The following is a 13,806-nucleotide window of genomic DNA, read 5'->3' as shown; positions in this document are numbered from 1 at the left end:
TAACTCGAGGACTACCTGAATTGTGTTGGTTTTTTTTTTCCCCTGCCGTGGATCCTTATGGTTTCAAGTATTCACAGCCTACCTGGCAGGACCGCCGTGGTTCGGGTGGCCACGTTAATGTCCTGCAGAAGCTCCAGGGTCTCGGTGTGGAAGAGACGTATGGAAGACCCCGAGGAGAAGGCCATCCACACCCCGCTGCCGGCCTTGATCATATGGGTCACGTTGCTCTCCTCTTCCGGGTGGACCTCGAATATTTGCTGTGGACGAAGAAAAAGAAAGAATCGGGCGTCAGCGGGCAACGAAGCGAACGGGTTGTGTAGCTTTTTTTGTGTGTGTGAATAATGCCAGCAACTTGGCAACGTGTGCTGAACGAAGGAAGTTTTCAGCCTTGATCCCTTTTCTCTATAGAGATATCCAGTCACGGTTATCCTGAAGGTGCTTTTTTCAAGATTTTCTTGGTTTTTCTTTGAAGACATTTTACTTCTCATCCAGGAAGCTTCTTCAGCTCTGACTGGATGGTGGGGAAGGGAAGGATTGATACTCCTTGCAGACAGCTGGTCATTTGGAGGAAACAAAACAACCACTTCACAAATGCATGGCTCAACATAGGAGAAAAACCCATCAGGGAAAAAAATTCAGCAGTCCGTCTGCATTGAAGACAAAGGACACTCTTTTGAAGACAGCCAAGTCCACGTTTTGGACAGAGAGGACGGCTGGCTTGAAAGAGGGGTCAAAGAGGCCATCTGTGTCCAAATTGAACAGTCCTCTCTCAACAGAGGGGGGTAGGAATGTGATGTCATGTATCTCCAATCTACAACATACTGGTAGTCCTTTCAACAGTTCCAAGAAAGCTGTACACCCATTTGCACTACTCAGGTGCTAATGACCAGCTGTCAGCAAGGAACATATGAGAAGCGAAATGTCTTCAAAGAAAAAAAACCTAGAAAATCCAGTTGTCTCCTGAAAAAGCACTTTTGGGACAACCATGACCTGCAATGACTGAGAATCTCTTACAGACTTTTAGCTATATACCTTGGGATGGACGCCCTATGAATGGGTGGTGGGACACTGCAACTGTCATAAATATGGGTCAGTTGCCAAGCTTCACTGACCATGGGGATGCGGCAAAGGTCGTAAGTGTGAAAAATGGTCGTAAGTCACTTTTTTCAGTGCCTTTGAAAGGCCACTGTGAACTGTTGTTAATATTGTGGTCCACCAGCAGCCTGCGGAGCTGGCAGTGGAGTCGGACAGTAAGGAGGCTGGGGAGGAACATGGGCCAGTCCTGGAGTCTGGGGAAGGCCCGGATGAGGGCTCTGTGTCAGAGGCAGAGATGGGGCCAGGGCCATCTGGGAGTGATGTGCGGACTGCAGAGTCGGACAGCAGAGAGGTGGAGGAACAGGAGGAGCCTGTTCCTAGTGCGCAAATGCGCAGAGCTGCCAGAAGGCACGAACAGTTAAAACAAAAGGGACGACTTGGGAGTAAGGCCTGGAGATGATTGGCCCCTCCCATAAGGCTTAAAAGAGGAGCAAAGGCACGTGGGCCCTTTGCAGGAAAGTAACGTTGTTAACTCTGTTCCCAGTCGGCATCTCTGTTTGATTCTGGACTCCGTGTGGCTTTGCCAACTAGGTCTTTGGCGGCATGTCAAGGGAGATAAAGGTTGGTGATTATCCCGAAGGTCTTCTCCCGAAGGACTTGTTTTGCAACTAATTGGGACTCGGCTGTGAATGAACGTAATTCACAGCTGTTGCAATAAAAGAGGTTTTTGGGACTACTCGTGTGTTTTAATGACTCAGGAAGCCTAGGTCACAACAGTTAAGTCAATGGCTACCTGTATTCTCCTTTATTAGTAAACTTAATCAGCACTGAAAAAACAGAGACTTACGACCGTTTTTCAGACTGACGACCGTTGCAGCTTCCCTCATGGTCACATGATCCAAATTCAGAAGCTTGGCAACTGATTCATATTTATGACTATTGCAGTCATCCCGGGAGTCACCTGATCCCCTTTTACGACCTTCTGGCGTCACGCGGGAAGCCAGATTCACTTAACAACCAACTTACTAACTTATCAACTGCAGTGATTCACTTAACAACGGTGGCAAGAAAGGTTGCAAAATGGAGCCAAACTTGCTTCACCCCCATCTTGCTTAGCCACAGAAATTTCGGTATCCATTGAGGTCGTAAGTCGAGGACTACTTGTTTATTTTTTAAGTTTTAACGTCTACTCGTTCCAATTTAATCTCTTTTTGACTGCTTCGCCACGTGTCTCGTAACGCGGCCCACACCGATTTTCCGGCTTTCTCGTGTCTGCAAAAGCCGCTTTCTCACATCCCACGAGAAAACGCGTTCCCTTTTAGGCGGGACAGAATGTCAGAGCGAGCGCTCTTTTTAATGCCTCCGTTATAAATTCGGAATATTACCCAGAAAATGCTGACACAACCCTTCCCACCGCGGCATTTATGTACCTCAACGTATCTCTATAAAAGCAGAGCTCCTATCAATCCCCGCTGGGCGACTGGGGAGACGTAAAACGTTGCATTAGTTGTTGACAAGGCAGTGAATGCCACCTGACAACAAAGAGCCAGGCAGAAGGAGGAGACAGCCTCCCCTTGCCAGATAGCAGGTGGCAGTGGAAAAAGAAAGGACACTGAGGGAGGAAGGGTCATTGCTTCAAAATGAAAAGGAAACCAGACTTCATCTTCCCTAAGGACACCTGTGCCTTTGCTCTGTTTACACACGTGTGTGTATCCCAGGAGTGAAATGCTCTGACGTCTGCTACCGGTTCGCTTCGCTACCGGTTTGCTTCACATGCGCATGCATGGTGTGTGCCAAATGCACACTTTGTGCACAGGTGCACCGCAGGCGCTACCGCGCAGGAGGATTAAGAAGCCTTTTCTGAGCCTGCAAAGGTAAGTAGAACAGCAAGAGGGGGGGAACAGCTGTGCCGTGCAATTTAGATTCGCTAGAAAGCTTTCTAGGGAATATAAATCGCGTGGCACAGCTGATTGTCGGAAATACCAGTTCGCACGAACCGGTAGCATTTTTTACTACCGGTTTGGGCGAACCCGGTCCGAACCGGTAGCATTTCACCCCTGGTGTATCCGTGTATCCATGTGTGTCAATTCGGCCACTGCTTCTACAGAGGGAACCGGGATCACTGGTCTCCTCTATGCCAACTTGCAGTATTGGTTCAATCTGAAGTCACAACCGGCGCAGGGAGAGCACCCACCCCAAACCGGGCATGAGTTTGTCTCATGAAGAAGAGAATGGAAACTCTGGTAGGGTGCCAGATATGCCACGGATAGGGTGGCAAATGATGCTGTTAAGTTCTGGTATCCAGCATTGACCGAAAAAGTAGGGGGAAAGAAGCAGGAGAAAGAGAAAAGAGGAGGAAGCATCTCTGCCATTCTGAGTGGGCACCTGCATCCATGCAGGGACAGTGCCACACAGTGGCCAGCTCAGAGGAGTCACACCATCAGACAGGAGAAATTTTGGAACATAGAATAACCAAGTTGGAAGGGACTTTGGAGGTTCTCTAGTCCAACCCTCCGCACAAGCAGGAGACCTTATACCATTCCAGACAAGTGGCTGTCCAGTCTCTTCTTAAAAAACTCCAGTATTGGAGCACACCCAGAACTTCTGAAGACAACTTCTGTTCCACTAGTTCAGGGGTCTGCAGCCTTAAGCACTCAAAGAGCCATTTGGACCCGTTTCCCACAGAAAAGAAAACACCGGGAGCCACAAAACCTGGGTGGGTGTGGCCAACTCGACGTCACTCACTTCCACCAGTCACATGACACCTCTCCTAGCCACACCTACCCAGCCAGTCATTAGGGCAGAGAACCGGTTGTTAAAAAACACTGGGGGGGAAAATTTTCTTTGTAAAACTTTTCAATTAAAAAAAAAAGACACTGGGAACCACAAAACACTTTTGACATCTCTCTCTCTCTCCCTCCCTCCCTCCCCTTCTCTCTCTCTGTATCTCTCTATGTCTCTCTCTCTCCCCCTCTCTCTGTATCTCTCTGTCTCTGCCCTGGCTGCTTCTCCATCCCCCATTGTTGCCCTTAACTTCTCAGGCCAGGCGGGGAGTGACTGGGAGGGGCGGGGCCAGCCAGTGGTGAGATCACCTGACAGGGAGCCACAGCAGAGGGCCCAAAGAGCCGCACGCGGCTCCGGAGCCGCAGATTGCTGACACCCGTGTCAAGTTTCCGAAAGATGCCCTAATGAATTCATGAGCCATGATCCAAACTTCAAAGGAAATATTTATTTATTTATTTATTTATTTATTAAATTTTTATACCGCCCCCTCTCCCGAAGGACTCGGGGCGGTGAACAGCCAAAATTAAAAACACACAATACAAATATTAAAATACATTAAAACAGAATTAAATTATCTTAGGCTTCTCCAATTTAAAACCCCGTTACCCATAAAATTCACCAATTAAAAATTTTTAACCCAGCCCGGCTTGCTGAAATAAAAACGTCTTCAGGGCCCGGCGGAAGGTCCGGAGATCCGGGATTAGTCGTATCCCTGGGGGCAGCTCATTCCAGAGGGCGGGTGCCCCCACAGAGAAGGCTCTTCCCCGGGGGGTCGCCAGCCGACATTGCCTGACAGACGGCACCCTGAGGAGACCCTCTCTGTGGGAGCGTGTTGGCCGGTGGGAGGTTATCGGTGGCAGAAGGTGGTCTCGTAAATAACTGGGTCCTAAGCCATGGAGCGCTTTGAAGATGAGAACCAACACCTTGAAGCGCACTCGGAAGACCACTGGAAGCCAATGCAGCTCGCGCAGGAGAGGTGTCACGTGGGAGCGCCATGCCGCCCCCATAAGTACCCGCGCGGCCGCATTCTGCACCAGTTGGAGCCTCCGAGTGCTCCTCAAGGGGAGCCCCATGTAGAGAGCATTACAGTAGTCAAGGCGGGAAGTAACGAGGGCATGAGTGACCGTGCATAGGGAGTCCCGATCCAGAAAGGGGCGCAACTGGCGTATCAGGCGGACCTGATAGAAAGCCCCCCTGGCCACGGCCGTCAAATGCTCTTCTAAGGACAGCCGTGCGTCCAGGAGGACACCCAAGTTACGCACCCTCTCCGTGGGGGCCAATGTCTCGCCCCCAATAGTCAGCGATGGCACCAGCTGACTATATCGGGACGCCGGCAGCCACAGCCACTCAGTCTTGGAGGGATTGAGTCGGAGCCTGTTCCGCCCCATCCAGACCCGCACCGCCTCCAGGCACCGGGACATCACTTCAAGGGCATCGTTGGGGTGGTCTGGGGTGGAGATGTACAGCTGGGTGTCATCAGCGTACAGATGGCACTGCACCCCAAAACCACGGATGATCTCGCCCAGCGGCTTCACATAAATGTTGAACAGGAGAGGCGAGAGGACCGACCCTTGTGGCACCCCACAAACCAAGTGCCTTGAGGTCGACCTCTGCCCTCCAGCCAACACAGACTGCGACCTGTCGGAGAGATAGGAGGAGAACCACCGTAAAACAGTGCCTCCCACTCCCAACCCCTCCAACCGGCGCAGCATGATACCATGGTCGATGGTATCAAAAGCCGCTGAGAGGTCTAATAGGACCAGAACAGAGGAGCAACCTCTGTCCCGAGCCCTCCAGAGATCATCAACCAACGCGACCAATGCCGTTTCCGTGCTGTACCCGGGCCTGAAGCCGGACTGGAACGGATCTAGATAGACGGTTTCCTCCAGGTACTGGGGGAGCTGTTGCGCAACCACACTCTCAACAACCTTCGCCAGAAAGCGAAGGTTGGAAACTGGACGATAGTTTGCTAAAACAGCTGGGTCCAGCTGTTATATAGTCATTTATTAGGAGCAACATTCCGGCAATATTCGGATGCAGTTAGGACTGATCCTACGTAGATTTACGTTCCCCTATGACCCTGTCTCTCCCCTCCTCTCTGGCCATGTCATAAATCACATTCTCCAATTAACCACTTTGGCTGGCTGTGAAACCTAACACCCTCCTTCTGATTGCGGTCAGAAAGAATGTATGGAATTCACTTCAGTTCTCCCTCCCTCCCTGCTCATGGCAACTTGAAAGCTTTGCAGAGTTGACAACCCGCACTAGTTAATTGATCTGGGATTATAGAATTACAGAATAACAGTGTTGGAAGGGACCTGGGAGGATCTTCTAGTCCAACCCCCTGCGAGAACAATTAATCAGTGGAACGGCTGTTGATTCCCAAACTCAATCGAGACGCGCCTGGAGAGAGACCTACCTGAGCCTTCAGGCTGACGGCATCGAAGACGGTCACTTGATTGCCACAGCTGGCCCATACGGCATCATCCAAGGTGAGCAGCGTCCGCACGGGGGCCGGCCCCACCGCCAGGCAGGTGGGCTCAGCCTCGGCGTCCCACAGGCCTCCTGCACCAGGGAAGAGAAAAGCAGATAAGATGGGAGTTGGTTGGAAAACTTTTTGGGAAGACCAAAATCGAAGGAGAATTCGAAAGCCATCCTTTCAAACGCCTGCGAAGTGCAATGTTTTTGTGACCACAGCCTCACTTTCAACACAGGCTAATTTTCGCAGGCACCCCTAAAGTTTCTCGGAAGCCTGCTGAGAAGTGAAGAAGTCTCAGGAAGAGAAGGACCAGGGGAGACAGGATAGCAGCCTTCCAATATTTGAGGGGCTGCCACAGAGAGGAAGGAGATCAAGTTATTTTCCAAAGCACCTGAAGGCCAGACAAGGAACAATGGATGGAAACTAAATAAATAAAATAAAATAAATAAATAAATAAAATAAAACTGACCAAGGAGAGATTCAACCTGGAAATAAGGAAGAATTTCTTGACAGTGAGAACAATCAACCCATGGAATAGAAGTTGCCTTCAGAAGTTGTGGGAGCAACTTATTACTATTATTATTATTATTATTATTATTATTATTATTATTATTATTATTATTATTATTATTATTATTTAATCTTTAGTGAGATTCACAGCCTTTGAGGCTGGTTAATAGCTCAGCAGCTGGAGTCCTAACCAAGGATCTAGGAACTGTTAAGGTATCGTCGGAGGATGTAAGCTGTTCCGAGTTTTTTGTAGAGTCAAAATGTTCAAGTCTGGCAAATTTAGAATTTCTAAATAGCGGGGTAGCCCTTTGGGTATTGCTCCAAGGGCTTCGATTACAATCGGGACAACACACGATTTCTTTTTCCACAATCGCTCAACTTCAATTTGCAAGTCCCGGTACTTTGTGATTTTTTCTTTATTATTATTATTATTATTATTATTATTATTATTATTATTATTATTATTATTATTATTATATTTATTATTATTATTATTATTATTATTATTATTATTATTATTATTATTATTATTATTATTATTTATTATTCCTCCAGTCTTGAAGTTCTGTTTTCCCACTTTTGCACCAAAACATCCTCAAGACTGCAGGATTTTTTTTCTTTATTGATCCTCCAGCCCAACCCGGTTTAAAATTCCACCCGTTTTTATTCTCCTGAAGACATTGGTTAAGTGCCGTGAATCTTTGCATGTAGGACCGTTCCTAATTGATCCGAAGAGCGAAAACCCCTTGGACCACTAAATTAAATTTCTCCGATGCTTTCTCCGCCACCATTCCTATAAACTCTTTTTTTCCCCTCTCTCTCTCTCTCTCTCTCTCTGCAGGGCCTTTTTATCGATTTAACATGTAGAAGAAATTGCACGCAAACCTTTACCGAAACACGAGGTTCCTGGATGTCTCCCAATTTTGGAGTTTGAAATGAAATATCACATGCCCTGGCTGCAAATTTCCCAAGCGTCCGTGCCACCAAGTCTTCCCAGGGGGGTTCTTCATAATGGTATTTCGGTGGCATTTCCCGGAACACGTCCACGGCTATTGTCAAAACACAGCCTTATCATGTCACATCACTTTGTAACTCCCAGACAACCGATTTTGACGTCACCCCTGGATATAATCAGCTCAGCCTTTCCGCTGCCCAGACACAAATGCACACAATTCGGCAGCACAAAGGATGTTTGGCGTGCGATCTTGTAGGTAAAATGCAGCACAAACTAAACTTTTATTTTTAATTTTTTTTCTTCCCCGGAGGGCTAAAATCTAGAATATATCTTCAGTTTAGGAGAAGTATCAGTCTCATACAATAGCGGCAAAAATTGTGGAAACCTTTTGGGAAAAGTGTTATTTTCTAAAACTAGCTAATAACACCACTTTTTTGGGGGGAGTAGTACCATAAAATTATATATCCATGGAAAGATAATTTAATCTCAGCCTTCCATCCTTTCTAAGGTAAGTAAAATGAGGACCCAGATTATGGGGGCAATAAACTGGCTTTGTATAAATATACAAAAGTACAAAGGCTATTGCTTAACACATTGATGATCGCGTGGCTCAGCTGGGCATGGGGGGGGGCAGGGATTTTTGCTACCGGTTCTCCGAACCACCCGCCTCCATCGCTACCGGATTGGGCGATCCGGTCCGAACCGGGAGCATTTCACCCCTGCAGGTAACAAAATGTTTTGGAGACCAACCCACCAGCTCGGAGAAGCAACCTTCACCCTCAAATGCCACTTTTTCAATTGGCAGTAAATAAATAAATAAATAAGCTGGTGCAACAGGTTCCTTTGCACGGCAATGTTTTTTTGCCACCCGTGCCCTGGGAAGATCTAAGTGGCAGATGTAACTGCCTGGGAGATAACGCCCCTCTTTCTCTCTTTGCCCTAGCACACGCTTTAATTAAAAAACATAAACGGCTTATCAAAAGCTAATTAATAAGAAGCAACGTGTTGGCAAGCGGAGCTCGGAAGCGCAAGAGCGTAAACAGGCGTTTATAACCCCGGAACGGAGGGCAGCAGAAGCCACAGATGGTGGGAGTTTAATGGGACGTGGAGAGGAATCACTCTAGAAGAAAATGGCACAAAATGAGGTGGGGGGGAAGCAACGAAAAGGGAGAAAGAGAGGATTAAGCCATGCCTGATTAGGAGCACTCGGTCCAAAGGAAAACTACGTTTTTGGGGCCAGGAGGAGGGATCCGGTATGAAACAGCAGAATAAGAGACGGATCTTTGCATTTTTTTTTATTCCGCTTGCTGCCAACTTTGCGGGAAGTTGAAAAAAATAACCGTGGATGGGACTTGCAGAATTTCGGATTGGATGCTAACAATGAACATCTTCTCCGGGCATCACAGAGAAGTCAGATCAACATCGACTAAGATAGCTGAAGGATGACAAGCAAAGCTAAGATTTGGGGGTGATGCAAGCACTAAGAGGAAGACACCCCAAAGTGGCCTTAAAAGGAAAAGTTGATTTGATACTTGGATTTGAACGGCAGGGAGGAGGCGGAGGAGAAGGAGGAGACCTGTGGGGTCCTTGATGCTCTCTTGAGCTTGGCGGTTTTCTTGCAAACTTTCATTACCCAACTAGGTAACATCCTCAGTGCTGGAAGAGAGTGGGATTTGCAGGGAGGAGGGGGAGGGGGGAGGAAAACTGTGGGGTCCTTGGTGCTCTCTGAGCTTGGCGGTTTTCTTGCAGACATTTCATTACCCAAATAGATAACATCATCAGTGTTGAAGGGAGTACAGAGGGGAGGAAGAAGAGGAGGGGAAGAAACTCTGGGCGTTTTGGATCCGTGAATCAGCCGGCTCAGATCACCCCACGTTCCAAGGGGCCCAGAGAGGAAAGATTGAAGAGAAAGCAGATAAACAACAATAAATATATTTGCCTGAATGACAGGGCTGCCTTGCAAGACGCACGACACAGACGCAAGCTGAGGCTGGCGCAGAGCAGTGGTGGGTTGCCCCCGGTTCTATAGAACCGGTAGTAAAACCAGTGGGAGGCTCCACCCACCGACCCTGACGTCATCAGCTTCTGCACTTGTGCAGAAGAGTGTGCGTACACGAGCGGCCCTATTCCAAACCAGTAGTAAAGGTAACTAGAACCACCCCTGGCGCAGACCTACCAACTCCAGCCTGTCTGGGAGGATCAGAGCCAGCTGAACGCAAAGGTAAGTCTTACTTTGCCTTTTTTTTTTTTAAATCCGTCCGAAGCTGACAAAAGCAGGAGGATTAAACCCAGCTGACAGATTTCAGCAGGAGTAAAACAGTCACCTTCCCCAGGGCTGGGGAGAACTGACAGCCGATCAATAGAAAATTACGGAGTTTTCAAACTCAGCTTTTTTTGTCTCCAGACCCACATTCCAGGCGCCGCCTTCTGAAAGCCAATTAACGTTAAATATTTTGGGTGTCTGCGGGGACACACGACGCAGGGAACTCTGCCGCCCTCCCGGGTTACAACAAGCAGGAAATTAAAATAGATTTTAAATTAATTAAAAGCACCTGGAAACAAAGTGGGAGTAACTCTGGAGGGAGGTGTGGGGGGGGGGATGATGACACAGCAGGGGTGAAATGTTACCGGTTCGCACCGGTTCAGGCGAACTGCTGGTAATAAAAGCTACCAATTCAGCGAACCGATAGTAAAAAAAAAATGCTCCAGGTTCGTCGGAACTGGTATTTCCGACGATCAGCTGTGCCACATGATTTATGTTTGTTAGAAAGCAGGAAATCTAGTGAATCTAAATCGCGCGGCACAGCTGTTCCCCCCTCCTTGCTGTTCTACTTGCCTACTTAAGCCTCCTTTTTCCACGTGAAGTGCACATTTGGCGTGCAGTGCATGCGTGCATGCACGGTGTGCATTTGACATGTGGTCCTCTGCCAGCAAAAATGGAGCTCGGGGGGCACATGCACAGGCCTTGAGTTTGAAACCCCTGCAAAAACTGATTCTCAAGGGTCCCGAAGGCGCCTCTTGACCAGATAGTCAAACTCAAGAGTAACAGACACACAAATAAATTTCCTACAGGGAGTCCTCGACATGGCATTTTTTGGAAGCACGGTCTCAAGTTCAAGTTTAAGAGGTGTGGGGGTTTTGAGTTGAAGTCCACACCTCTTAAGCGTTGAAGTCCAAATGTCTTGAAATTACAAAGGTTGACAGACTCTGACCTAAAGCAAAAGAATAGAAGTCTGACGTGTAAAGGCTCTAAAAGAAAAATGTAATACGGGCAGTCTTCAACTTACAACCACAACTGAGCTCCAAAATTGCCTACGCTGAGTGGGACGTTTGTTAAGTGAGTTATGCCCCATTTTAAGACCTCTCTCTCGCCCCAGTGATTAAGTGAATCATTGCAAGGTATCAAGTTAGTAATGCAGTTATTAAATGAATTTGGCTCCCCTACTGGATTTTGCTCGTCAGAAAGTCGCCAAAGGGGGAATCGTGTGACCACCGCCCCCCGCCCCGGGGTCACTGCCATCGTCATAAATACGAGACAGTGTCCTGAATTTTGATCACGTGACTACGGGGATACTGAAAAGCGGTCCTAAGTCAATTTTTTTCTGTGCCCTTGTAACTTCGGTCACTAAACAAACTGCTGCACCTCAAGGAGTAGTTGTATTTTGGGGGGGGCAGTATTTTTAAAACAAATACTTGGAACCCTGACCTTAGGTGTTTCAACAGAGTGGATTGTATTACGTCCACACTTCTCAACTGCTTCTAGGATAAATTTATAGAGATGCGGTTCAATGGGTAGTCCTCCACTTACGAACGGCTGTTTAGTGGCCGTTCTAATTTATGACGGACCTTATTTTCCACCTATTTTCAAGTCTCTAGGTTCCCAGGGAGAATCGCTGCCAGCCCATGTAGATAATTCTTTGGTTGATGGGACTATACAAGAAAACTTAAAATTCCTGTGTAGAAGCAAAAAAAATACTGGACAAAAATACATACATGGCTGGAAAAGATGATAAAGCAGCACATAGATTTAAAACCAGAAATATTTTTGGTGGGGGATTTTACCTGAAACTTATAGTAAAGAGAACGCATATTTAATTATCCAAGTATTAACTGCAGCTATAATTGTACTTGCACAAAATTGGAAAAGTGAAGAGATTCCCGACTGATGAGAATGTGATTAGGAAAATATTAGAATGTGCAGAAATGAACAGATTAATTTAGCTTGCAATTAAGGAGAAAGCACAAACCACTAGTGAAATGTAAAATTTGTTACTACCGGTTCTGTGGGCGTGGCTTGGTGGGGGGGGTGTAATATGACTGAGCTGGCGTGGCCAACTTTTTTTTTTTTTTTACTTTTAAAACCATTTTTTCTACAACCTTTTTGGCTAAAGAGGTTGTAAAAAAACTGCTTTTAAAAGCCTCTGACGATCCCAGCTGACTTGCCTGATCAGCAGAGGCTTTTTTTCATTTTAAAAACATTTTTTCTATAATCTCTTCAGCTGAAGAGGTTATAGAAAAAATGCTTTTAAAAGCCTCTGATGATCCCAGCTGAGCTGCGCTTTAAAGCTGCGCTTTAAAAGCATTTTTTCGGCCAAAGAGGTTGTAGACAAAATGCTTTTAAAAATAAATAAAAAAGCCTCTGATGATTAGACGGCTCAGCCGGGCAATGGAGGGGGAGGGGCAGGAATTTTTGCTACCGGATCTCCAAACCACCAGCCTCCATCGCTACCGGATCGGGTGATCTGGTCCGAACCGGGAGCATTTCACCCCTGGCACAAACTGAATATTATATGATATGGGAATTATTTTATCAATGGTTAGAGAATAGAAATGGAATTTGGAAATAGAAGAAGGAGGTTAAAGAAGAGTAGAAAATATGTTAAGATAGAGATGTAAACAATAAGATGATTGTTATTATTATGACTATTAGGATTATTATGCTTTTTTTTTTTATTTGATTTATATGCCGCCCTTCTCCGGAGACTCAGGGCGGCTTACAATGCGTTAAGCAATAGCCTTCATACTTTTGTATATTTTATACAAAGTCAGCTTATTGCCCCCACAAACTGGGTCCTCAATTTACCTACCTTAGAAAGGATGGAAGGCTGAGTCAACCTTGAGCCTGGCAAGATTCGAACTTACTTTAATTGCAGACAGCTGGTGTTAAATTACAGTGCCTTGTCTGCAGAGCTTTCCAGGCTCTTAATATTATTATTATATTTTTATTAGAAGATATGTTAAGAGGGAAAAATGCATAGGTTTATTAGGTTCAATACTACAATTGTAAAATTAGAGAATCAATATCAATGTAATGAATGCTGTTGTAAATTTTGATGGTGATTGCACAGAGATATTTGTACCCATGAAAAGAAATTGAAAAGAAAGTATATATTATTAGAATAATAGAGTTGCTCGGATACCAAAGAGGGAATATATTCCACAACAAAGGAAAAAGAAAGGGGAGAGGAACAGAGGAATAGAAGAGGAGAGGGAGAGAGAGGAATGGAAGAAAGGGGAAAGGAGAGGAAGAAAGGACAGGGGAGAGGAGTAGGAGAGAAGGAGAGAAAGGGGGAAAGGAAAGGGAAGTAGGAAAGAGGAAGGAGAGGAGGAGGGAGGGAAGGGAAAGGAAGAAGGAGAAGAAGGTTTGTTGTGAAATGAGGGAAAAGAAACGGTAGAAGAGCAACCCCGAATGCAATTAAAATGTCTTATTTTCAAAAATGTTCCAAAAAAAAAAAAGAGATATTTGTACCCAGACGACACACTGCTTAAGGGAAGATGGAATGTTTATATTAAAAAAACACAACAACAACAACTTAAAATGCCAAATCTGTTTGTTTTTAAACACACATCTCTCTCCCAGTAAGCAATGTATGACACTGATGGGACATCCGGATTTTGGAACAATGTGAATAGTGTTGGGAAAAGAAGTTTGGAGAAGGGCTTTGTGCTGAAAACTCACCTTTTTTTGGGAGGGGGGGACAAGTTTTATTGTTTTTTTTTCCCCCAATACACACCCACATATTTTTTTGAAACAGAGCATTGC

General features: G+C 46.2%; 1 protein-coding gene across 4 annotated transcripts in view; it reads right to left on the bottom strand.

Moving 5' to 3' along the window:
• ARHGEF10L (Rho guanine nucleotide exchange factor 10 like) overlaps positions 1-13,806 on the bottom strand; it is an 88,369-nt gene that overhangs the window by 7,040 nt on the left and 67,523 nt on the right. For all 4 annotated transcript variants that reach the window (XM_070956254.1, XM_070956251.1, XM_070956252.1 and 1 more), the window contains 2 exons: positions 6,239-6,384; positions 83-257 (listed from right to left, as the gene is read on the bottom strand). In XM_070956254.1, the coding sequence (XP_070812355.1) occupies positions 83-257; positions 6,239-6,384 (321 nt within the window). The remainder of the gene's footprint in view (positions 1-82; positions 258-6,238; positions 6,385-13,806) is intronic.

This window comes from Pituophis catenifer, unplaced genomic scaffold (assembly GCF_029215685.1).
Source record: "Pituophis catenifer annectens isolate HBS135680 unplaced genomic scaffold, rPitCat1.0.hap2 SCAF_18, whole genome shotgun sequence".
Taxonomy (NCBI): Eukaryota; Metazoa; Chordata; class Lepidosauria; order Squamata; family Colubridae; genus Pituophis; species Pituophis catenifer.
Note: the sequence above shows the minus strand (reverse complement) of the source record. Positions and strands in the feature narration are given on the sequence as shown.